At 35.2% G+C, this 24,059-nt stretch overlaps 3 protein-coding genes across 3 annotated transcripts; all 3 read left to right on the forward strand.

Moving 5' to 3' along the window:
• Positions 1 to 367: 367 nt before the first annotated feature.
• LOC115996835 (probable receptor-like protein kinase At2g42960) lies at positions 368 to 4,444 on the forward strand. The gene is made up of 8 exons (XM_031236260.1): positions 368 to 885; positions 1,669 to 2,395; positions 2,470 to 2,574; positions 2,656 to 2,778; positions 2,926 to 3,096; positions 3,207 to 3,336; positions 3,448 to 3,657; positions 3,983 to 4,444. The coding sequence occupies exons 2-8, from the start codon at positions 1,749 to 1,751 to the stop codon at positions 4,097 to 4,099; spliced, it is 1,503 nt and encodes a 500-aa protein (XP_031092120.1). The 5' UTR covers positions 368 to 885; positions 1,669 to 1,748; the 3' UTR covers positions 4,100 to 4,444.
• A 9,818-nt stretch (positions 4,445 to 14,262) lies between these two features.
• LOC115996417 (WRKY transcription factor 71-like) lies at positions 14,263 to 16,964 on the forward strand. The gene is made up of 3 exons (XM_031235621.1): positions 14,263 to 14,848; positions 15,521 to 15,664; positions 16,318 to 16,964. The coding sequence occupies exons 1-3, from the start codon at positions 14,457 to 14,459 to the stop codon at positions 16,694 to 16,696; spliced, it is 915 nt and encodes a 304-aa protein (XP_031091481.1). The 5' UTR covers positions 14,263 to 14,456; the 3' UTR covers positions 16,697 to 16,964.
• A 3,113-nt stretch (positions 16,965 to 20,077) lies between these two features.
• On the forward strand, positions 20,078 to 23,223 carry LOC115995676 (exopolygalacturonase-like). Its single transcript, XM_031234778.1, has 4 exons — positions 20,078 to 20,366; positions 21,020 to 21,331; positions 21,757 to 22,266; positions 22,856 to 23,223. Exons 1-4 carry the CDS (start codon positions 20,214 to 20,216, stop codon positions 23,090 to 23,092), a joined length of 1,212 nt encoding a protein of 403 aa, XP_031090638.1. The 5' UTR covers positions 20,078 to 20,213; the 3' UTR covers positions 23,093 to 23,223.
• Positions 23,224 to 24,059: the final 836 nt, after the last annotated feature.

Consider the following 24,059-nt stretch of genomic DNA (forward strand, 5'->3'; position numbering starts at 1 on the left):
TTGGTCATAACCCTAAAATTATTTGATTTTATCGGGCTAGCTCATCGGTTTTGAACTAAAATTGACATATCTAGTTGTGAACACTAGTACAAGCATTTGAAGATTTATAAATCAATTAAAACACATTCACGATTTATCTCATCCACCTATCTTAATATTGTAAGGTAAATTATAATTTAGCAATAAATATGAAGTTGAACTAGTATAATGTAAATACAGGTATAATCTTCCCCCTAAATACAGGTATAATCAATAATAATGAAAATCAGAATAAAAAATTGATATTGTCTGTAAACGTTACTGTAGATATCATTTGCTATGGTTAGCATTTGCCACGATATAAATGCTGTGTGTTCACCACTTTTGCTTTTCCTTTACTCTCTCTCTCTCTATCTTTCTCTCTCTCAGGTTTCCTCCATTGCAAACCAAGCTTTCTATCCAGCTTTGCTTTGAGAGGTCCCTTTGCACCCCACATTTCACACCACCATACCAAACTGTGTTAACCCACCCTACCATTTTTGGCATCTGTTTCTCTCTCTACAGTTGTCCGTGAGAAAGATTAGATTTTTTGTCTGGCCGTGTTTGAGGAATTGTATTGTTTTCATCAATTCTTTTTTGGACCACATTAGCCCATTTCCATTTTTCCCCCCTTTCTTCTGCTTCTGAACTACTCATCTGCAGAGAAAAAACTGTGGCTTTGGCTTTGGCTTTTGTGGGTTCTTTGAGTGTTGTGTTTGTGTTTGTGTTTCATCTCTGCATTGGCTTATCCATCTATGCTTGTTGGGTCTCTGGTGGAAAAAGAGGCTTTTTCTTTACTCCTTTGGCTTCTCTCAAAGAGGAAGATCAGAGGGGTTAGGTTTCTCCCTTTCTTTTTCTTTTCTGGAGGTAATTCCCCTTCTTTTTCTCCTTTGAATCACTTTATATCAGATCCAATTATCTGTCTTTATGTTTCATTTGCTTTGGTGTTAAGTCATGCCTTTGTTTCTTTCTTTCTTTCTTCTTTCAATTGTATTCCCATTTCCAGGATAAAGATTTCTGGGTAATTGGAGTTCAGCCCTCTTTAATTTTGTCAATGCTAGTAAGAATTTGGAATATTTGATGTTTTTTCATTTACTTGAGTTTATGGATTAATTAATTTTTTGGGGCAGTAGAAGGTTGTTGTACTGTGTATGAATGTTTATTCAAGAATGACTGTAATGTCTGTGACTCTGTGTACTTCCATCCCTAGTGGTGATATCAAAGTTTATTCCTTTTTAGTTGCATTATTGGGGGAAAAAAATCACCTTTTATACTTCTGGGTACTGTGTGTTGTTGAGGATGTTGACTTTAGACATGGTAAATTTTAGCTTCTTTTTCACAAAATTGCTTCAGATGAATTCAGAACTTCATTTATTGGTTAGGTCAAGTACATATATATGTTTGCAATATACATAATTTTATACTTGTGTGTTGTGATTTCAGTTTTTGCCATAAAGTTTGTGCCTTTATAGTTGTTACAGTGGAAACTGGAAAACTTTTCCTCATAGTCTCTAGGTTTTGGATGTTGAATTAGATGTGCTGATTTGTGGCTTCTTTAAGCATTCCAAACCGCTATATAATCGATAAAATTGGGGAGATATGTTTGCAGCTTCCTTACACGTTTAATTCCATCGTGTTTCTGGGATTCAGGATAGCAATGGAGTAAATCGGAGTTCGAAAAGTAGAGGACATAGACAGATTTTGCCTTTGCATATCGTTTTTTGCTGAAAATGTCATCGGGGGATTTAAATGCTGAATTGTCGAAGAGGACATCATTTTTTGGTCTAAAACTATGGGTTATCATTGGTATTTGTGTTGGTGTGTTCATCGTTGGGATTCTATGTCTTTTGTCAGTATGGGTAACGTTTCAGAGAAAATCTAGACGAAAACTTGACAAGTACTCACATTATCAAATACCTAACGTCTCGAAGGATATCAAGATTGATAGAGTTGCTGTAAATGATCAGCCTGAAAGTTTGTTTCTAACTATCCATGATAAATCGAGCGAGAAGAATTCTGAGAAACTGATAGCTCATTTAGATAGGAGTAAATCGAGTGACGGGGATAACATCAGTCAATGCAGCTCCATTTACCATCACGAAAGGGGATTTAGTTCACAATCGGGGGAGGAAGGTAGCTCGGGAACCGTTCGAAAGCAGTCTTCTTCTTATGGACTTCCCATGGCATCTCCTTTGATTGGCTTGCCCGAGGTTTCACATCTCGGGTGGGGCCACTGGTTCACGCTTAGAGATCTTGAGCTTGCAACGAACCGTTTTTCTGCAGAGAATGTGATTGGAGAAGGAGGCTATGGAGTTGTTTATAAAGGTAGATTGATTAACGGGACAGAAGTAGCAGTAAAGAAGCTCCTAAATAATCTGTGAGTATTGACTTTATAATTTATTTTTTCCCCGTTTTCTTTCATTTATCGTTAAATGACCGATTTCCCTTCAGTGGGCAAGCAGAGAAAGAATTCAGGGTTGAAGTGGAGGCCATTGGCCATGTTCGACACAAGAATCTTGTGCGCCTTCTTGGTTATTGCATAGAAGGTGTTCATAGGTGAGCATCTTCTTGGTTAAAACCGTTATTCCGAATTGCATATCTGTTTCCCGAAGTTATTCGTTATATATTCTCTTGAAGGATGCTGGTGTACGAGTATGTTAACAACGGGAATTTGGAGCAGTGGCTTCATGGAGGCATGAGACAACATGGTACCCTTACTTGGGAAGCTCGTATGAAGATTCTTCTCGGTACTGCTAAGGCGTAAGTTCAACTATCCATCGCATCTGATTCAATTTGTACCTTATGTCTCCCCTTTTCGGGCTCTAACTTTGTACTGATTGCGTACTTCTTAATTTGTTTTATTGCAATTACAAACGTATAATCGAGAATAAAATATATTTCTTGCAGGCTTTCATACCTACACGAGGCTATAGAGCCTAAAGTTGTGCACAGAGACATAAAATCCAGCAATATTCTTATTGATAGTGACTTTAACTCCAAGGTTTCGGATTTTGGACTGGCAAAGCTCTTGGACTCTGGAGAAAGTCACATAACAACGAGAGTAATGGGAACATTTGGGTATGATTTTTTTGCTATGTTCTGTCTATTATGTATTCGCTTTCAAAGGCATTCACTGATTTTAATGGTTGAACAGAGTCAAAATTCTCGTTTTCTTGTATGTTTTTCAGCTATGTGGCTCCGGAATATGCAAATACTGGGTTGTTGAACGAAAAGAGCGACATTTACAGTTTTGGTGTGTTACTACTCGAAGCAATTACTGGAAGAGACCCGGTGGACTATGGTCGGCCCGCTAATGAGGTAGTCTAACCTTAACGCCTTCCCCCACCCAATCCCCCCCGAATCCCGATAACCTTTTGGTGTTTGTGTGTGTCAATGCTCGGTTTAGTAACTGATGTGTCCCCTTGACAGGTCAATCTTGTCGAGTGGCTCAAAATGATGGTTGGGTACCGCAGAGCCGAGGAAGTCGTGGACCCTAACCTCGAAGCTAAACCTAGTACCCGCTCTCTGAAACGTGCACTTCTGGTGGCTCTTAGATGCGTGGATCCCGACTCTGAAAAGCGGCCTAAAATGAGTCAGGTCGTTCGGATGCTGGAAGCAGATGAATTCCCTTATCGCGAGGTGCATTCCCGTTTCTTTCCTCAAAATCTCGAGTTTTCAGTTGCCTAGTTCTTACAACATGCCCTTATCTCTTCTTTTTTACTGCATTTTGGTATCATTCCTAACGAGAGTATCCACCGTCTAACTATAGGGTAGAGACTTATCACAATAACACAAAAAAATAAAAAATAAAAAAAGTATTCACACTACGTTTTACTGATGGATTATTATCATGGTCTGATGACTATATATGGCAAATGAGTTATATAGTCGTAGAAAGTTGTAAAAGCGGGAGGTTGCAGTGTGCCAGAGCTTAAGCTTTTATATTATATATGCATTGGTTCAGGACCGTAGGAACAGAAAAAGTCGAACAGCGAGCATGGAAATTGACTCGATAAAGGACGGTTGCTGTTCAACGGATGTGGAAAGCAGAGCGGGACAGTCAGACAGCGTCCATGGATAGGAACAGACAGACTCACAGACACATGACCCCGGTGAATAATTGTGGGCTCTTTTCAAACGTTTGTTTGAAGATAAGAGATTCCTGTGCGTGACAGATAACCACATGGATGATAGTGTTGCTTTAAATCTTGAGTCGTTGGCTGTTCTTTCAATGTAGATTTAGTACAACCATTAGGCAGCGAGCTGCCAGAATCGAAGGGGAGCGTTATGTAGTAGAGATCAAGATTGAGATCATTACTGTACAGTTTTTAAGTTATTGTGTTTTGTTGCCCTTCAATACATGACACCTTGAGATCATTCTGTCTCTTTTAAGGTTTTTTGTTGAGTTTATGTTCTTGTTCTTGAATGTCATGTCTTCCCCTCAGTCATTCATTCATTAGGGTTTTATGGATCAATCATATCACCCTTAATCGTTTTTACGATCAAACGTTCACTACTATATACCTTATGGTAGATATGCAACTACATTACCTTTTACTTGAGTAATAGATACTCATATAGCAATCGGTATATAGATATGCAACTACATTACCTTTTACTTGAGTAACAGATACTCATATAGCAATCAGTACTATATATACCGATGACATGATGCTAGAATTGACTCTCCTGACTTCAGGCTGGTCTATTGACATTCTTTTTACCATTATGTGAAAAGTTATAGTTGATAGTAATAGTTGCGTAACAATCAGTACTACATATACTAATGACATGATACTGGAATTGACCATCTTGACTTTCTATACTGATGACATAATACTGGAATTGACCCTTCCGACTTCGGCCCAACAATGATTCATTGATTTCATTGCCTTCTCTCTTTACCAATGACAATGGACCAACCTGAATCCACAAGGGATGATGGTAAGCTCAGACAGTCCTAATAATTGAGGACAAGGGAGGAGAGAGACCATAAAGAAGATTCCTTGTGGGACCCAAATGATTGGGATGTGTCTAAACCAATTTTTAAGGAAAAAAAAAGAAAATTGTGTGCAAGTATCATTGAATCCAATCAACATTATTAGCTGCTGGTTGTGTTTGTTGTCCTAAATGAAAATTTAGCCTCATTCGAAAGGAAAATCGTACATGCCCACAAATGATAATGACTTCAGTTTTGCCCAGTTTGAAATTTTAGACTCATATGACATTACACTACAAACTCTTTAGTGAGATTATTGTTTTATTTCAAATTCTTGAAACGAAATTTTTTCTGGCACATTAATTCTTGTCGTGATCAAGTTATATTGATGAGTGTGTACTGGATAAATATGATATACAAAAATAAATTGTATTAAATTGATTTTGCGACAAATTTGACTGAAAAAATGTTAATTTTCATGTTATTTAGGCTATGTAACATAACATAACCAAACGCAGCTTTAAACGACAAAGCCGTTGGATGGCAACTTTGGCTTTGACTCCTCTCGTAATTGTCCGGTGCCTATCAGTCAATTTTTGAGAAGGTTGCAATAAATGAATCTCAGGACCACCTTTGATGAATTATTGGATGGGAGAGTAGGGTAGGCCTTGGGCAGATGTCACATATGCAGCAAGTACAAGATAACAATTTTTCAATTAATGTTAGCTGTATTTTTGTACTTTTCTTTAGTCCCTACTTCTCGAAATGAGTGATCAAGTGGGTAAAACGTGAGTATAATTTTTATATCAAAAAAATTATGAACTCGATTCTTGTTAGTGATATTTTAGTTGAGTTTAAGCTTATTGCACGTGATCTTCCTAGTGTGCTTGTGTATAATTATATACGAGCAAAGTTTACTTAATGCACATCTTTAAGTAGTGACTACGCGTTCAACTAAACACTATAAAATGAAAAAATATATTTTTTTTAAAAAAGAGTTATTTTTCTAAAAATATTTTTGGGTTTACAAATGGACCTTATAACAATTTTCTTTGCCAAGGACCTTGTGGTCCAGTGCGGGAGGTGGTGGGTTCAAGCCTCAGTGGAGTCAATATTGACTCTTGTGCTTCAATAAGTTGAGAAAGTAGTTATGAATAGATACTGCATTGTAATAGAGTCAGTAGTATTCAAAAAAAAAAAACAATTTTCTTTTTTGTTTTGTTTTTAAATTTGATTACATAATTTACAATTGAGGCCCATAAGGAGATCCATGTCTAAGATAGTGCTTGTCTTTTGGGCCTATTGGGACTTATATTTATTACCATAACAAGTGACCCATTAGGCCCATATAGAGACTTGGGGAATGTTTGGCACGATTTACAATTACTGAACCATATAAGCCTCTTCTAAACATGCTATGATACTAATTTCGCATATTGGCTGCTATAAGATCAAGTATGCATCATTTCAGCATTTACTACTAGTCTACTACTCTAAAAGACATAACGACACAAATCAAGCATTTACTACTCGACTGGGATTTGAACATGTGACGTTCCGTTTAGGAGAGCCACAGTTATATTACTTGACCATAAGATGTTTGAATACTAGTGATTATGTTACAATGTAGTATCTGTTCATACGTATTTACATTTACATAACAACTAATGTTAGGCAGTTACGTTTTAATGATATGATGCTGGATTTGACCCTCCAAGCCTTCGTCAAACAACTATTGCAAAGTAAGTTATTAACCATATTTTGAATTGGTCAACTGGTTAATTTATGATACATGCATGATGAATCTTTCTTTAATTTGTTTCATTGTATGTATGGAGACACACTAATGTATACATGCATTTTGGTAACTTAAAATGATGAAGAAAAGTTGAATCATTACTCCCACAGTTCCACTTGAGAATCACATGTTGGCATGGAGGCACATGGTGATAACTGATAAATGTGAGAATACCCAACTTGCTATTTCATTCATTTAATGCAAACCCAACCTACACAAAATGCCAACTAAGGTACAAAAGGCATGCCTTCCCCCTCAAGCCCTAATATCCCGACTCCATAGAATAATGGAGAGGTAAACCATAATGACTCATCGTCTTCTTATATATAGGAAGATTAATACCTGGTGCTCACAATGCAACGAGCTTACCACATTGGGTCACATTGGGTACGGTGTTGCTTTCACTGTATTAAGATTGTCAGGACTCGATACATAATGTCAACTAATAACAAAATTAGATGTGCATTAGTTGGATTAATGAGTTTAAACTCTAAACTTAAATCTTCTTCCCCTTTCTTTTCCGAGACACATGTGCATGAGATAAATCACAGAATATGCTTCAAATCGACATTCTAACAGACCTTACTTGTACACTCGTATTTACAACAAGTTAAAATCTATACTTCTATTTTCAAATTTTGGGTAAGATTCAAATTCCTAGCCCTCATTAGTTGGATTAATGCATCGAATTAGAGGATTCAAATTAAGCCATCCTCTATTCCTTGGACAAAACAAAAAAGCAGCAGACAAAATCCCCAAAAGTAACATGGGACTTGGTTATACTTTCTTAGGTCATTTCATGAAGCCACGCCTAAGTGATTGCTTCTGTCCTTTTCATCCTTTTTTCCCCCTCTCCTCTCCATCTTAATCACGTTTCTCAGTACAGCGTGTTACACTTCACATCCATCACTTTCCTCCAAGAACTTCAGCTGCGATATGATACTATCCCATTCATTTAAATTCATTAGAAGATAGATAGACCAATAAAATCGACTCGATTAAGTTAATCGTTGTATTATACTTAATGCTATTCGAATTAGGTGTTAAATAACATATTACCCTAGTCAAATTAGTCATCGTTAGAGACACTATGTGCAATTAAAATAGCTATTAGCAAGAAGACACAAAGATTTATTATGCCAAGTTTGTCATACAGTTGACTTGATAACTACAAAATTTTAAATTTAACTTCGAATAAAATTATCGATTAGCTACTGATTTAAAACGGTTATCAATAAGCAACCTACTCACATTTAGATAGCGATTTTAAGGATTCCATGCCTCTACCCAAAAGTATTAAAACATCCTTAATTAGTGGGTTGGTTACATGTCTCTACCCAAAAGTATGAAAACAAATTAAACAATGAATGGGGAATTTATTTGTGTATTTTCACATTATAAAATATTAAAAAATAAACATAATTTCCATCTTCTCATGATAAAATATTTATATAAAAAAACATAATTTCCATCTTCGCATGATGGAGCCGTCATAAAATAGTAGAAAGTTTTGCATAAAACCTTTTTTCCATGTTTGTAGGCAATAATAATGCAATGGATAGATGCGCCAAAAAGTAACAAAGATTTTTGGGTCCTGCGTCCTACAACTTGTGGGGGTACCACAAAAAATTATAAGTTAAAAAAGCACATCATTTTTACGTAAATATCGATTTTTTTTTTTTACAATGTTATAGAGAAAAATGTCACTTTTAAAAATAAAAAATAAATAATAAAATATATTTATAACTCCATATGTAATAATGTAATTAGATATGAAATCTATACACTGTAAAATATGAAGTAAATACAATTGAATGTAGAATTTTCATTAATAATATCGATAAGTTCAAGTATAATTCTCTAAATACAAAGTGAGTTTTGGATTATCTATCAAGTCAAAAAGTGTATTAAAAAGTAAAAAAACATTGACAAGCTAGTGGTCGCCTCTATTCAATCGTTATACCCTGCACCACGGTGCACATAGCAATGTGCACAACGTACGTAAAACGACGTCGTTTCAGTATTAGTAGACGCGGACGCGAATGACTCACGAAATTCATTATCTATAATACACATAATCATTATCTATAATACACAGAACGTTTGCCTAGAATACACAGAATGTTTGCCCAGAATACACAGAATATTGACACAAAATACACAGATGTTAGTGGATGCGAATGACTCCAGGGAATTCATTATCTATAATACACATAATCATTATATAGAATACACAGAAGGTTTGTCTAGAATACACAGAATGTTTACCCATAATACGCAGAATATTGATGCCCATAATACACAGAACTCATCCTCCTAACATTCGAATGCACAAACAAATCACAACTTGTGTTAATAACATGAATACACATAATATTTACACAAAATACACAGAACTCATCCTCCTAAACATTCGAATGCACAAACACATCAGAACATGTGTTACTAACATGAAATCACAACATGTGTTACTAACATGGATACACATAACGGTTTCCTATAATACACAGAACGGTTGCCTATAATACACAGAATGATTGCCTGGAATACACAGAATATTAACATAAATACAGAGACCGGCCGAAACGGGAAACGTGATTTCCAAAAAAACGGACGATTAGTTTACAATGCTCAAAACGACGTCGTTTAGATACGTGGTGCACATTGCAATGTGCACCGTGGTGCACAGTATAATTTGCCGCCTCTATTCATATTAGCTGGCAGGAAGCATAACTTTGGAATCTTTCGAACAGGACTAATATAATATTAATTGCAACATGTAGCTGGTGGCTCAGGTTGATCATGACCCATGCTGGATGCTGATGTGATGTCTGAAGTAATGGCGGAGGAATTGATCCATCTCTCCTGTGGAACTATGTCTTGATGGCCAGTTTCCTAACCTTTGAAGACAGAAAAATTCACAAATCTAATCAGAACTTAGATTATTGTACTGATTGTCTTATTGTATAACTCTATTAGTATAAGTTGTATATACAATTAAATATGAACAACTTTTTAATTTTAAACTATATATGGTATTATTGTAACATTATTTTTCGATTTGTGTGAAATGTGAATCCACTACAACTTTATTCATATTTGAGCAGGCAAAAAACGACAGCTCTTGGAGATATATCCGTTCATGGAAATCTCACGCGAGCTTCATTTGATATGAACGAACTGACCCTAGATACATTGTTGTTTATGTCTTTTTTGTTGTTTTCCTATGTACACATCGAAACTAGCTAGCCATGGATACATAAATGGATGTGTTCAATAGTACGTTAACATGCATGTTTTTTCATATCATCACTAGTTGCTGGTGGGGAAGCGCAGCACAGGATGAAGCAATGATATGGATTGGACTAAAAGATGAAAATGAAAAAAATAATAATAAAATTCTATTGAAAACTTGTTCGACGTGTAGCTCACTCATTTCTCAATAAGGGGTGGTCTCCCTCTTCCCTTTTTTACATTTTCAATTTAAAATTTTAAAAATGTACATAACTACATTATTAGTGTCATATGCGTGACTCTTTTTTAAAGTATAACAGAGACAAACAGAACCAAACTACATAAAACAAGAGAAAGACACACCAACAATATCTTAAAATGAAACGGTTGTGGAGATGATGATGATGATGATGATGATGATGATGATAATAATAATAATAATAATTTTTTTTTCTTTATTGATCACAAGTTTCTTCGATCGAAGTGTTAAAACCATACAATAGTGAGACTAATTATATTTAATTATTTATGTTGGATAAGGATATTTTTTATTTAATTAAGTTGAAAGAAATGCAGATTATCTCATCTAAGGCTCTGTTGGACAGAGCTTATTTAGGAGCTTATAGCTTATTTTAAGCTATTAATAAGCTATAAGTTCTGTTTGGTAATGTTCTCAAAATAAGCTAGTAGCTTAAAATAAGAGCTTATTTTGAAACGCTACTTGGGGTAGCTTTTCAAAATAAGCTAGTAGCTTTTTAACTTTTTTCCATCATTATTCTTATTATTTTAAATAAATGACATCCTTTACCCCTCTCAATTAAAACCCCTTTGATATTTTCTTTTCATTATGTTTGGTTGTAATTTAAGTTTGATATTTATGTTTGAACATTAATTTTTGTATGAACTAATCTTATGAATTATAAATATTTTTTTTTACTTTATATATTTTCAAATATATGTTCTTACTTTATATTTTATTTAAATATATTGATTTTATTATTTTATATTTTAATATATAAACTAACCTATTTAAATTTAAAATTATTTAAATTGTATGAAGATGTCTTTTTTAGTCTTTTTTACATTTATCAGCTTATCAAAAAGTTAATTTTACCAAACACTTTTAAGCATACCAGCTCCTCAGGTTTCAGCTTCGAGCTTATAGCTTTTCAGTTTTCAGCTACTTTTAAGCTTTCAGCTACCTTTTCAGCTAGGTTTGCCAAACATAGCCTAAATATTACTAACAAAACGCATAATACACTAAACATACAATACTATTACGTATCATACCAAAATTGATGTATTATTGTTGAATATTTTGTCGTTACATTAGTAGGTTACGTATCATACTATAGAAATTAGAAGTTTGACCAAATTATTACTTGGTACGTATGATTGTAAAGGAAATACGCCACAAAATTCGGGAAGTAATGATAGTGCCATGACGTCGGAGTCAATCATGAGCCTATATTCTTAGGATTTTTATTTTTTTTTTGGGATTTTTATTTTGTTTAGTGCTAACATTAATTTTTATCTAGTTGAAAACATATACCATTCAAACAAGTAAAAGAATCAATATTATTAACTGTAGATGATTCCTTGTACATGTGATCTGTTGAATATTTTACATTGAGAAGTCCTCAACTTATTGGAAAGCTATTAAGCTAAGCACTTAGTAACAAGTGATCTGTCAAGTAGATGGCACTAATGATCCCATTTAGCTGAGGCTGAGGTACTAGGGGTTAAGGAAGCATTGGCATGGTTGAAGGTTAATGGGTGGCAACGAGTTTAATCGAGTTAGATTGTCTCAATGTTTGTCACCTCCTAAATGGTCTCTCTCGCAAGACTTTTCTTATGCTGCTTGTGTAATCGAAGAATTTCGTAGGTTAGCAAGACACTTTGAATCAGTGCCCTTCCATTTTATTCGGAGATCAGCGAATGTGTTGCCATGTTGGTCCATTCTCTTGCTAGGACAGCTGATTCTTGTGTCTAGAGGTCTATTATCCCTCTTTGTATCCAACATTTTTTCATATAATCTAAGTTTCTGAGCTGGTGTTAGGTTTTATTTATTTATTTAAAGTACGGACCTAATTAAATTCTCATTCTCTAATAGATTAATTGATTTTTGTAAAGCTACATGCATATTAGGACACAAGCCGAAAATCTTGTCAATGAGGAATACATGACACTTATCTATAGGCCAATTAGACCAGTCACGCTATGCATCTACACTATCGTTCCCACCAAAAAATTAAAAAAAATCTACACTATCGTGCATGGCTAAAGTATATAGGAATATGGGATAAATGAGAGGACATTATGCAAGTCACTTTTCCATTTAAGCGAATCCAACGCCTTCTTGTATTATGAAATTCGAAAATGTACTTCGAGAATCAAGACAAGTGTAATATATTCCAATAATAAATTTATTTAAAATATCATTAGTAACAAACAATTATCATAAATTTGACCCGTCTCACTGGTACCTCGCTCAATTATGACACAACATTTTATATTTTTTTTATGTGTAATATAAAGTTTTGTGGTTGGACCGAAAATATTAACTGCAACGGTAAGTATGGATCGGAGGGGTAACGGAAAAATTGTAGAACGCGGCACGTGTGTTGTTGTCTCCGGTCAAGCAACGGTGCCCGTTAGCAGACACGTATGAGAGGCAGGCTCCTAAAAAGGCAGCTTTTTCCCACCTTCAATATATATTATAACACTTTGACTGCCACCATTTCGTCTTCCTCACCTGCTTCTGGTGACGACGGTGCCAACCCACAGGTGTCAATTTCTGATACATGTGTTTTTACTCACTTTTTTTTTTCTTTTTAAATATAGCTTTTAGAAAAAAAAATGAAAAAAACACCTACAACTAATTATAGGATTAGATCAAACAATACCGGGTTAACTTTAGTTGAGTTGGTTAAGCGTTGGCCTGGTTTCAAACCCTTGTGAAAGTTATTTATTAACATTCTCGGTTTGAACTCAATAAAAGATTTGCAGTCACTTTTAGGTTATACACTTATACTCAATAGTTAATACAAGAGACATCGATACTAATTGACTAGTATCTTAAAATTTTCTCTCTAGACAATTATGCCTTGATACATAGATCAACAAGTTGATTTGATTAATTGAGGGAGAGTTAAAAACTTTGATACGTTTGCCATGCCAGAAATTATAGTAAGCATCCTAGGGAACTCATATAGATCATTGAAAGGCATTTTATACTTTACTTCATCCGATCCACTAAAATTTCAAGTCAAGACTCGTGTTTGCAATAATATTATCAAGTTTATACGTGATATGGACATACACATTTAATTATAATAATCTTCTTTTTATTTAAATCAACTAAAATTATTTTATATACCAATATATTTATAATAGAAAAGGACTGGAACTATAACCTTTTGGATATAAAACTGGATAACTTTTTGATCGGGATACCATTACACGCATGTGAAAATTCCACTCCTCAAATTTCGTATGACGACCGCCGTGATGTGCTTAAAAGCAGTCTTTTATTACTAGTGCAACGTACGACCAAGTGTGAATATGTTAGATTATTATATTGTTGTTGTTATTTTCAAATAGAAATTATTTTTTTTTAAAAAAAAAAACTTTATGAACACCCAAAGTGTTGTTAATTAACCTGATTTTTATATATTTTTATTCCAGTATTGCTAATAGAATAATAAGTTACTCTGGAAAAACTCTCGCAAAATGAAATTCTCAAATAATTTAACTCTGAATTAGTGGTCACAAGCTAAAAATCTAATTATTAATGCATACCAATATGATGATCAACCATTTTGTGATAGATCAAGGAAAATGGTATTTGGGGGCCTATGGGTCAATTTATATCTCCTAACAACACGTATTCTAGGAAAATGGTACGTAGTTGTATAACGTTTATACATATCATCATACCGTGTACTATTTAATATGATGTGATTTGTAAAGATATATATAATCTAACTAGTTTACAAGACATCCAATCGCTATTGAATACGTTAACATTTCATGAAATTTTAATAATTATGTGATTAATTAACGTGTGATACGTGATTGGATACGTTCCATAGAATTCCATTATTCCAATAACTATGTTATTAATTAAAGTGTGATACGTGTTGGTCTTTTAATATCTAAAAAGGGTTAATCAATAAGCTTATAAGTAGGGTAATAAATTAGCTTTTAAGTTGCATTATAAGGTCGGTCCACTCTATCTATCTTTCTAGCTTGTTTAGTACCTCAAAATTCCATTCTTCTCCAACAAGGACAACCATCCATTTTTTTTCCATTCTCTCTAGCTAACTCAACACACCTTTTTGTCTCTATCTCTCTCTCTTCAGTTCTCAAGCTATACAAGTAACCCTTTTGGATCAATAATAAAGCAACCCTTTTTTTGTTCACATTCACATATACCAAAAATCTTGAAAACCCTTGTTTGGATCCATGTCTGAAAACCAGTTTTACCATGATCACACCGGGTTTAATCCGTTCATTGGTGACGACGGCGATGATCATCGAAACCCTTCTCTGTATTCATCGAATCTCCCGCACCCAGAATTCGATCCTTCTTCTCCTTTCGTGAACTACAACGTTGTTTCCAGTTCGGGTTTTCCCACGTTGCTTTGGTCCTCTTCGACGAGGTCCGAGGTTGTCGGCCCTCCTTCCTCGGACCACCACGTTCAAGAATGCTCTAGAAAGAGCAGCGCTTCCGTTGGGCAGCCGCCGGCGTCTTCCTCCTCCAGTGAGGCCGCCGGAGGAGAAGAAGATTCTTCAAAGAGCAGCAAGAATCTAGAGGGTGTAGAGTGTGAAGATGGAGAGGACAAGTCCAAGAAAATGTAGGTTTAATTTAAATTATTTTTAATTTTATTTTATTTAATTTTTTTGAGTGACAAGAAAAATCAAGAACGACTACTTCAATCTTTGTACGGGACAAACTCTTCTTTTAAACCATAAAGAGGTAAACCAGTCTGGTCTATGGCTAAACCACAAAAAAGATAAACCAGTCTGATCTACGGTTGATCGACTCAAACCAAGAAAGTCAATAAGTGGCTTATTTAATCTGTGTTCTAAATATCTTTATTGCAAGCAAGAATGCTGATTGATTATTTAACTGGTATATATTTTAGCAAGCCAACGTGGATTAATTAGGTTAATTAATTAGTGTTAGTATTGGGCATGATTAGTTCAAAGGTGGACTATTACCAGTCTTTTCAACTATTTTTAATACCAAAATTTAGGCGAAATTGCACTGAAATTAGTAGGAATTTTCTGTCTCAAATCATTCATTGTAATGAATATTAGTATATTACCTTTGTTTTGGTTCTCCCCAGGCCACGATTCAATTAATTGGTTAATCAAAGATCAAGTCTTGGCATGATACGCAGAAACCCTAATTTTGACCCATATATATACAGTGGTGCACCTATATATATGTTCATCATGAACTAAAATGGCAGTCCATTTTTTGCATATAGAAACTAGGTTTAATTTGCTGCTAATTCTTTCAGGAACAAAGGCAAGAAGAAAGAGGAGAAAAAGCAAAGGGAGCCTCGATTTGCCTTCATCACTAAAAGTGAGATTGATAATCTTGAAGATGGATATAGATGGAGAAAATATGGACAAAAGGCAGTCAAGAACAGCCCTTTCCCTAGGTTAGTTGATTTAATCTTTTTCATTTTCTTTATAGTGAATGTGTAATACATTTTCGTTATTATCAAAGCTTAGGGTGCAGGTTAGTAAATGACTATAAGGAGGTAAATCAGTTGTTTAGGTTGTCTATAATTGACTAACTCAAACTAAAAATGTGAATAGATCAGACAACTCCTTCAAAAGAGTTGACATTTGATAAATCTTGTGATTTTGAAGTCAACTATTCGACTAATTCAGCTGGGGTAGCCTATAGTAATGGGCCAAGATTCTTGATTTAAGTGAATGCCACCCATGGAAGATATTTTGTGTTAAAATTTTACGGGTATTCAATTAAATATAGATAATTTGCCAAGACCTTGTGGTCTAGTTGTCTAGTGATACCAAGTTGTAACTTAGTGCAAGGGGTATTGATTGACTCTTTGTGTTTCAGGACAATACTACATTGTAATAGAGTTATTCTATAATTTTGTTGCAGGGTATATAGAATTTTAAGAAAACCCAAAAATTGTTTGGGAAGGTTAAGGCTTTAGTCTTTGGTAATGTTAAGGTTTTAGTCTTTGGTAATGTTAAGGTTTGAGTCCACATTAAATACCAAAAAGTAAGGAAAAGTATGAGGCAAGGTTGCGTGTAAGCTAATCACAACGTACTTATATAGGAGCTATTACAAATGCACCACTCAAAAATGCCCAGTGAAGAAGCGTGTGGAGAGATCGCACCAAGACCCAACCACCGTCATCACCACCTACGAAGGCCAGCACAACCACCACTGCCCCGCCACGCTCCGGGGAAACGCCGCCGCCATGTTCTCCTCGCCGCCCTCCTTCTTTCCATCCTCAGCGCCTCAGCCGCCGCCCCGGGACCTCTTCGCCAACCAAATGTACCCCGCCGTGGCGCCGCATTTCCCGCCTCCCATAATGTACGATTATCAGCAGAGCCACGGCGGCCACGCGCCGCCGCAACCGCAGTTTGATTACGGAATGTTTCAAGAGATGGTGGCGTCGTTGGTCCAAAAACAGGAACATAATAATCTTTGAGGGTTTTTTAAGGATTATTGGTGTTTTTTTTGTTGTGTGTTTAAGTGTTGGTGGATTGGTGGTTGTGTAAGTGTTGATGAGCATGGATTGATGATTACTTTGAGAGCATTGACTTATTTTGTTGAACCCATGATGAGGGTCTTTTCCATGTTCATGCTTAAAAGTAGGGAAATCTGCGGTTTATTATTATCTATAAATTTATAAAGTTTTGTACTTGTGACTGGTGTGGATGGTAGTTGATACAATTCATATATGCTATTTTTAGTTATACTAATATTTTCACCCGTAACGCACGTGCATTTCACATGCGTTGCATATAATTGATTTATTATAATATTATAAAAATATTTAGATCGATATAGAATTATATAAATTATAACAATTAATGTTATATATTGCAACCCAAAATTCGATCCTTCTCCTTTGTGAACTTAGCCTCGACGACGTTCATGGATTACAACATAACGACAACAACGTTCTTTCCAGTTCGGCTTTCCCCACGTTGCTCTAGTCCTCGTCGACGAGGTCCGAATAGGTCGAGGTTGTCGGCCCTCCCTCTTCGGACAAAATATTTTATTATATATTTAGATAATAAATTGCCAAGGACATTGGCACATTGTGGTCCAGTGATATCAAGTTGCTCCCTCAATATAGGAGGTTGTGGGTTCGAACAACTTCAAATTTGTGAAACAGCCAGCATTACTAAGAAAGTTATTTCTATGTTTGACGGTAAGGAATGCTTGACCATTCCATTAATTTTTATTGTAAACTTTTTAGCCTATGATTAATGAATTAGTTTCTTTATTTAAAAAAAAAAAATCTTACATTATCATTAGTACTAATAATCGATAAAAGACATATCCAAAGAACTAGAGAAGTCCTAAGTTGATAGAAGTTCCCACGTATGTTCATTGTTCACCGTTTAAAGTGATACGGTTTTTCTACGAAATTTGGGAATGAAGATTGGGATATCGGATTATTAGTTATTGAAGTACGTGTTGAACGCCGAAAACTCGAAAAGATAGTAAAATTAAACAACTGTTAACATAATGGCATTATTTCATTTCATTATAACCTTTTTCCATGCTATAAGCTATACACACATATCTACTGATTGTTATACCATTGACTATGTTACGGTCCACGGAACATTATAAATTTTGATTTAAAAATTATGTGTATATAGATAATAAATTGTGTGTATGTAAATAAATTGAAAACATATATTAATTATAAATACTTAATATGTTAACGACATATTATTTACCTGTTATTAACATATTATGTGTCTATAATTAAATATTATGTTTCTTCAATCTATTTACAAGCATATAATATGTTAATGGAAACACATAATATATTTACAGCAGATACATAATCTGAATATTATTTGGATAAACGTCCACAATGCAATGTGAAATTGGCCGCCCATGATATAATTTGCCCATATATACATACCTAGAACTCTAGAAGGCTAGAATGGCATGCATTATCTTTTTTTTTTTTTTTTTTGTCAATCACATGCTTCTTTAGTCATAATACACTAAGGCACTGTTTTGTAACACAGTTAGCTTATCAACCAATTTTAGCTTGTTTGAACACTATTTATTAGCTGTTTGACTTGGTTAAACAGTCAATAGGAGTGTTTAATTAATTAATTTTCTGTAACAACTTATTGCTCTAAAAAGCTAAAATTCAAAAAATTGCTCAAATCAATTTTAATTTCTGAATCAATTTTTGATAGTCATTTTACATGCAATTAGTTATATATTCGCTAACAACTAATTTACCAAACATTTTTTTACAATCAGCTAATGCTATTAACTAGTCAAAACTAATATTATTGGTATTGAAAGAGACTGATCATCTCATTCACACCATGGGTAGAATGCCATGCATTATTGAAAGAGCATGCAATAAACACTTAATCCTTTTCTGGGTTTGGGTGGAATTGAAGTAAAGAAGATAGAGCAGAGAACACAGCACATGCATGTATTAAAAAGGGAGCATGACATTGTTGACCTATTTTGTGAACATCAGTGAAAAGTCATGGAGTAATTATAGCCATGTAATTCTCAAAAAAAAAAAGTTGAATTCATTATTTAATTGGATGCTCCCTTACCACAATTATATATTTGAATTTTCTTTAGCCTATAAGCTCTTCATCATCTTACCAACTTATATTTATGAATAAGTGATGATTATCATAAATTGAGAATAAACATGTAACTAAAGATACCATCAAATAACCCATGAGGTATAAGACTGTCTCAACAATAACACAAATTAGAATTTTTAGATTTGTTAGGTGAGGCCGAAGAGAGGGAGAGTATCTCGTAGTATTTGAGGTTTTTAATTGACTTAGAAAGAAAGAGAAAAAAAAATAAGTTGCTTAGCTAGTGTAAGTTTTGCGCACCAGCATAGCCCATCGAGTGAGTGTGTGTAGTGTACGTGCCCATTAGACGCTTTAAGTGGCCGCCTACTGAAGCTCGAACTCGCCAATATATGTGATATCTCTCTTGCAGTTGATTATATAGGTAAATCATCAAGTTAATTACGGAGTAATTTTGTGTGTTAGCCAAATCATTGACACGACATATCAATGGACATGAATCTCAATTTTCCATGTGAGCAATTTCTTGGCATTTTCCATGTTAGAATAATTTATCAATCAACCATCTCATTGATGATTTATGGAATCCCCACAATCCTATCTAAAAGACTTTAACCGGTAAAAAATCACAATGAGATAAATCAGCCTAAATTATCATAATTGACCAGTTCAAATCGAGAAAACCAATAAACATGTCTCATATGGAGTCCTCAATCAACCATTGAGTGGAAAGATTTAATTTTTTTTAATAAGATTTTAAGTTAGAACTTTGTAAATATATAAATCAACAAGTGTTGGAGGATCTTCTCATATAAGATTTGATAGTACCAATATTATTCAAGTGGAGCTTATTTCCCATTAAATAAGATTTGAATTGGAATGATAAAGGCCGGAAAGCTCATCTAAATAGTATTCGATAATAATCCGATTATGAATTAATTGGAGTTAATAGTAATTTTTTCTAAACACACCCACATATTATATAATCATCAACTCAAACCAAAAAAGTCAATAGACAATAATTATCAAGTCGATTGTACAATCAACCCAGCTGATTTTATATCCATAATTGAAAAATTCTATCCACAACTTGATATGACCCACCTTTTTTTTTTTTTTTTTTTTATTGCATAATTTGTGCCCCTCTCTCCCTATATATAAAAGGCAACAACCTATTTGTCAGCATACAATGAGGAAAAAGATTATGTAAGGTAAAAAAGATTAAAATTAGGTAAGATGATGCCTTACTGGGATTATTCTCATTTATCATTTTATTATAAACACATTTAAAACACAATCAATGTACTATATATAAACACATATATACACTATATAAATTAGGCTATGAGTAGGTTAAGGAATCAAAAATCATAATCACAGATCAAGAATATCAGACAGAAGGAAATGGCCTCCATACCACGTTGTTTCGGAGCTTTCTATGTTGTTTTGTTGGCCATTTTCTTCACTGTAGGCAATGGTGCAAAACCCTTACCAGCAAGGTTCTTCAATGTTTTGGACTATGGTGCTGTTCCTGATGGAAGAACTGACAATGTTCAGGTAATTCATCCTTAAATCTTTCAATCACCAGAAGATTATAACAAGAATGTTTTTTTGATTAATTAACTTTGAAACCAGAATGTTTATATCCTCTGAATTGAAGTTTCTCCTCTGTTTTCTCTCTCTCTATATATATATGTCTGTGTGTGTATATGTATATGAGTGTGTATGTATGTGTTTTTGCCTCACTGAGGCAATATTTAGACTAACTTGTAGGGTTTGATCTTAAAAAAAAGTCTTTGTAGCTATCACATCTAAGGACTAATTTGCAGGGCGTGTATATTATGTCGACCGAACTTGTATAAAAAAATAAATAATTTTTGCACTAATTCAGGGGTATGTATTGTGCATATTGACACTATGTGTTACACATATTGTGCTGATTGACACAAATGCCAATTATATTGTGCTTATCAACATCAGTGATGTGCCTAGTTGTACTAGCCATTGTCATTGATCATAATTGTTTTCACCCAACTTAAGTTGGTCGGGTTGCTCTCTTTTGGTAACCATAAGACTGCAGATCGACTCCTAGTGAAAATAACCTATTGACCTTTCAGTTAGCTATAAACAATATATGTTACACACCTTCGAGTACCAATTAGGATTTTCTCATAAATCAAATAACCTTTTTCTGATTGTGATGAATTCAGGCATTTCTAAGGGCATGGGATGATGCTTGCCAATTTTATGGGAGGAGTAGAGTTTGGATTCCCAGTGGGGTGTACAAGTTGGGGTCAGTGAAATTTAGTGGACCATGCAAGGCATATCAATTGGCCTTCTTGATTAAGGGCACCCTAAAGTCTCCTACAGAGAGGTCGGAGTTCAACACAGACACTTGGATTGCGTTCAATTACATGAACAATTTGGTGGTGAAAGGTGGTGGGTATTTGGATGGTCAAGGTCACCGTGCTTGGCCTTACAATGATTGCTCCACCAACTCCCAGTGTGGCCGTCTCCCCGCAGTAAGATCACTCTAATTATACTTCTAAATTGATACAACGCCAAATTTTTTAAGTTAATTTTATGTACTGTATGTATAATATCTGGTAAGTCAGATTTACATTTTTGGATGTACCTAGTACTGTTAAAGCGGGTTGATCCACCCCACCACGTGCTTAATTTCTATCGGGCTTCTGTGGGCTGGTCCGTTAAGTCCGCGGACTAGGATTCATACACCCCTAGTTCGCCCCACCGGCTGGTCCGCGGGCCTTTGGTTTTGCTTATTATTATTATTATTATTATTATTATTAACTGAGATTAATTATCTCACTCAAATTTGTTAAGCTGTTAACTTGGTAATCACATCGTTTCAAGTTTGATTTTCAGTAGTGGTCAGTTGTGGTCCATCAAGACGGGATTTATAATTTTGTTTTTGTTTTTTTGGTAGACATTGACGTTTAACTTTGTGAACAACTCGAGAGTGACTCATCTGAAATCAATCAACAGTAAGAACACACACTTCCACATCTTTGCGTGCAACGGTCTGAGATTCAATAAGGTCCGGCTGACGGCGCCGAAAGACAGCCCCAACACCGACGGAATCAAGATCGGATTATCCAACGATATCCACATCACCAACAGCGTCATCCAAACCGGCGATGACTGTGTCGCCATGGTCGCCGGCAGTCGGAACATCAGGATCTCTCAAGTGACGTGCGGCCCCGGCCACGGCATTAGCATCGGCAGCATCGGAAAGAACATCGGAGATTTGATCTCCGGCATCCACGTCATAAATTGTACTTTTATCGGCACGGATAACGGCGTGCGGATCAAGACGTGGGCCCCGTCCATGTCGAGTTTGGTCTCTGATGTTTTCTTTGGCTACATTCACATGATCGATGTGAGGAATCCGATAGTCATCGACCAAAATTATTGCCCCGGTGGCTGTGGCGACTACGTAAGTTCTCAAAACCTTAATTCCCACAAATCTACAAACAGAAGTTCAGGCCATCCCAACCAAGTTAATTTACCTGTTCACATTGTAACTAAAATTATAAGTTCGATTTGCAATAGATGCCACCTATTGACTTTGTTCATGTTAGTGAGTCGTCTGACTTGATTACCACATGGTTATAAGTTTGACCCTGAGCAGTAGTAGCCTTCTTTGTTTGAGCGGTTCAGCTATCTCGTTTGCCAGCTAGGCACCTAGTGGTAGCAAGAACAACTTATTGGTCTATGTGTCCTTCGACGACTAGGGCATCCAGTGCTAACAAGTATGACTTATTGATCTTCTTGATTTGAGTCGATTGATTAAGTGTCTTTTGCCCATTAGGTACTAATGGCAACAAAAACAACTAATTAGCCAATGTGTACTTTGACGACTAGGGCACCTAGTGCCAATAAAAACGACTTATTGGCTTTGTTAGTTTATGCTAGTCAACTATGTATCTTTTGTCGGTTAGGTCCCTCGTCACTAAAAAAAAAATCCATTTTCTAGCTTTCAATCACAACCTGTTATCATTTCTTTGTGGGTTTATCTTGTGCAGAGATCAATGCACTCGAAGGTGCAGATCAACGACGTGACGTTCAACAACATTTGGGGGACATCGACGTCGAAGGTTGCGTTGGCATTGCAATGTAGCCCGTTGGTTCCATGCAAGGACGTTAATCTTGCGGACATAAACCTGAGTTACTTCCTCCCTCGTGAAGGGCCGGCGCTGTCGAGCTGTAGAAATGTGATTGGAAAATCCAAGGGAATACTGTCCCCGCCCGGTTGTTTGTAGAGTATTTCGTGGAATTTCATGATTGTTAATTTGAATAATGTACTTAGGACGTGATGTCTCAGTTCTCGAGATTAAGGTGTATTTCTTTAGAATAAGAGAACATTCTAATTAAGGTTAGGCCCATTTTGACAGATTATGTTCTCCAATTAAGCAATGCTAGCTTGTTTAGTATAGAGGCAAATAACTGGCCCAAGACCCCAAAATTATGAGCTTAAACCATAACCTATGAAATCCAAAAACTATATTATGTGCTTCTATATCCACCTGTTGTAGAGAGACAAAATCCTAAGCTACAAATTATCTTTGAACACCAAATCAGACAACCTAAAACCATAGACCACGTATTTTTGACCACCAACAAAGTTTGGTCTAAATAAGGACCAAGACTTAAAGTCTGTTTAGCCTACTAACTTGTAAAATTGGTTAGATCAATTCACAAAATCATAAAATTTTATTAAGAAAAGTTAATTAGCAATTCATTGAATTTCAGCAACCAAAATCATATAAGATGATCGAACTCTATTTCACTACAAATCTAACCTAAATGATCAAACGTTTGTTGATGACATTTATTTATTAATTGTTACGTGTCGACTCTCAGTGCAAACAGCCTATTGATTTATTAGTTTGTGTCAATCAACTATATACAACATACATTGACTTACTTTTTTGTAATCTTTTACCAATTAGGATCAAAATACGGGATTTACACAATGTTTACCGTTGAGGCATTGGATAATGACAATGATGGTCATGTTCTCACGCGAATAGTGCTTCCCTATGGTCGTGTGATCACGCACCACTAGTTATGCATAAATACACAACAAAGTGTTTGAAAATGCACCATTAGGTGTGGACCACTACCGTGCATTTTTTGATGTGTAATGCATTTCATTGTGGTGCATTTCTCAACACTGTGTGGTGCATTTATACATATTTAATAGTGAATTCGCACCGATTACACGAA

Source organism: Ipomoea triloba, chromosome 11, assembly GCF_003576645.1.
Source record: "Ipomoea triloba cultivar NCNSP0323 chromosome 11, ASM357664v1".
Classification (NCBI taxonomy): Eukaryota; Viridiplantae; Streptophyta; class Magnoliopsida; order Solanales; family Convolvulaceae; genus Ipomoea; species Ipomoea triloba.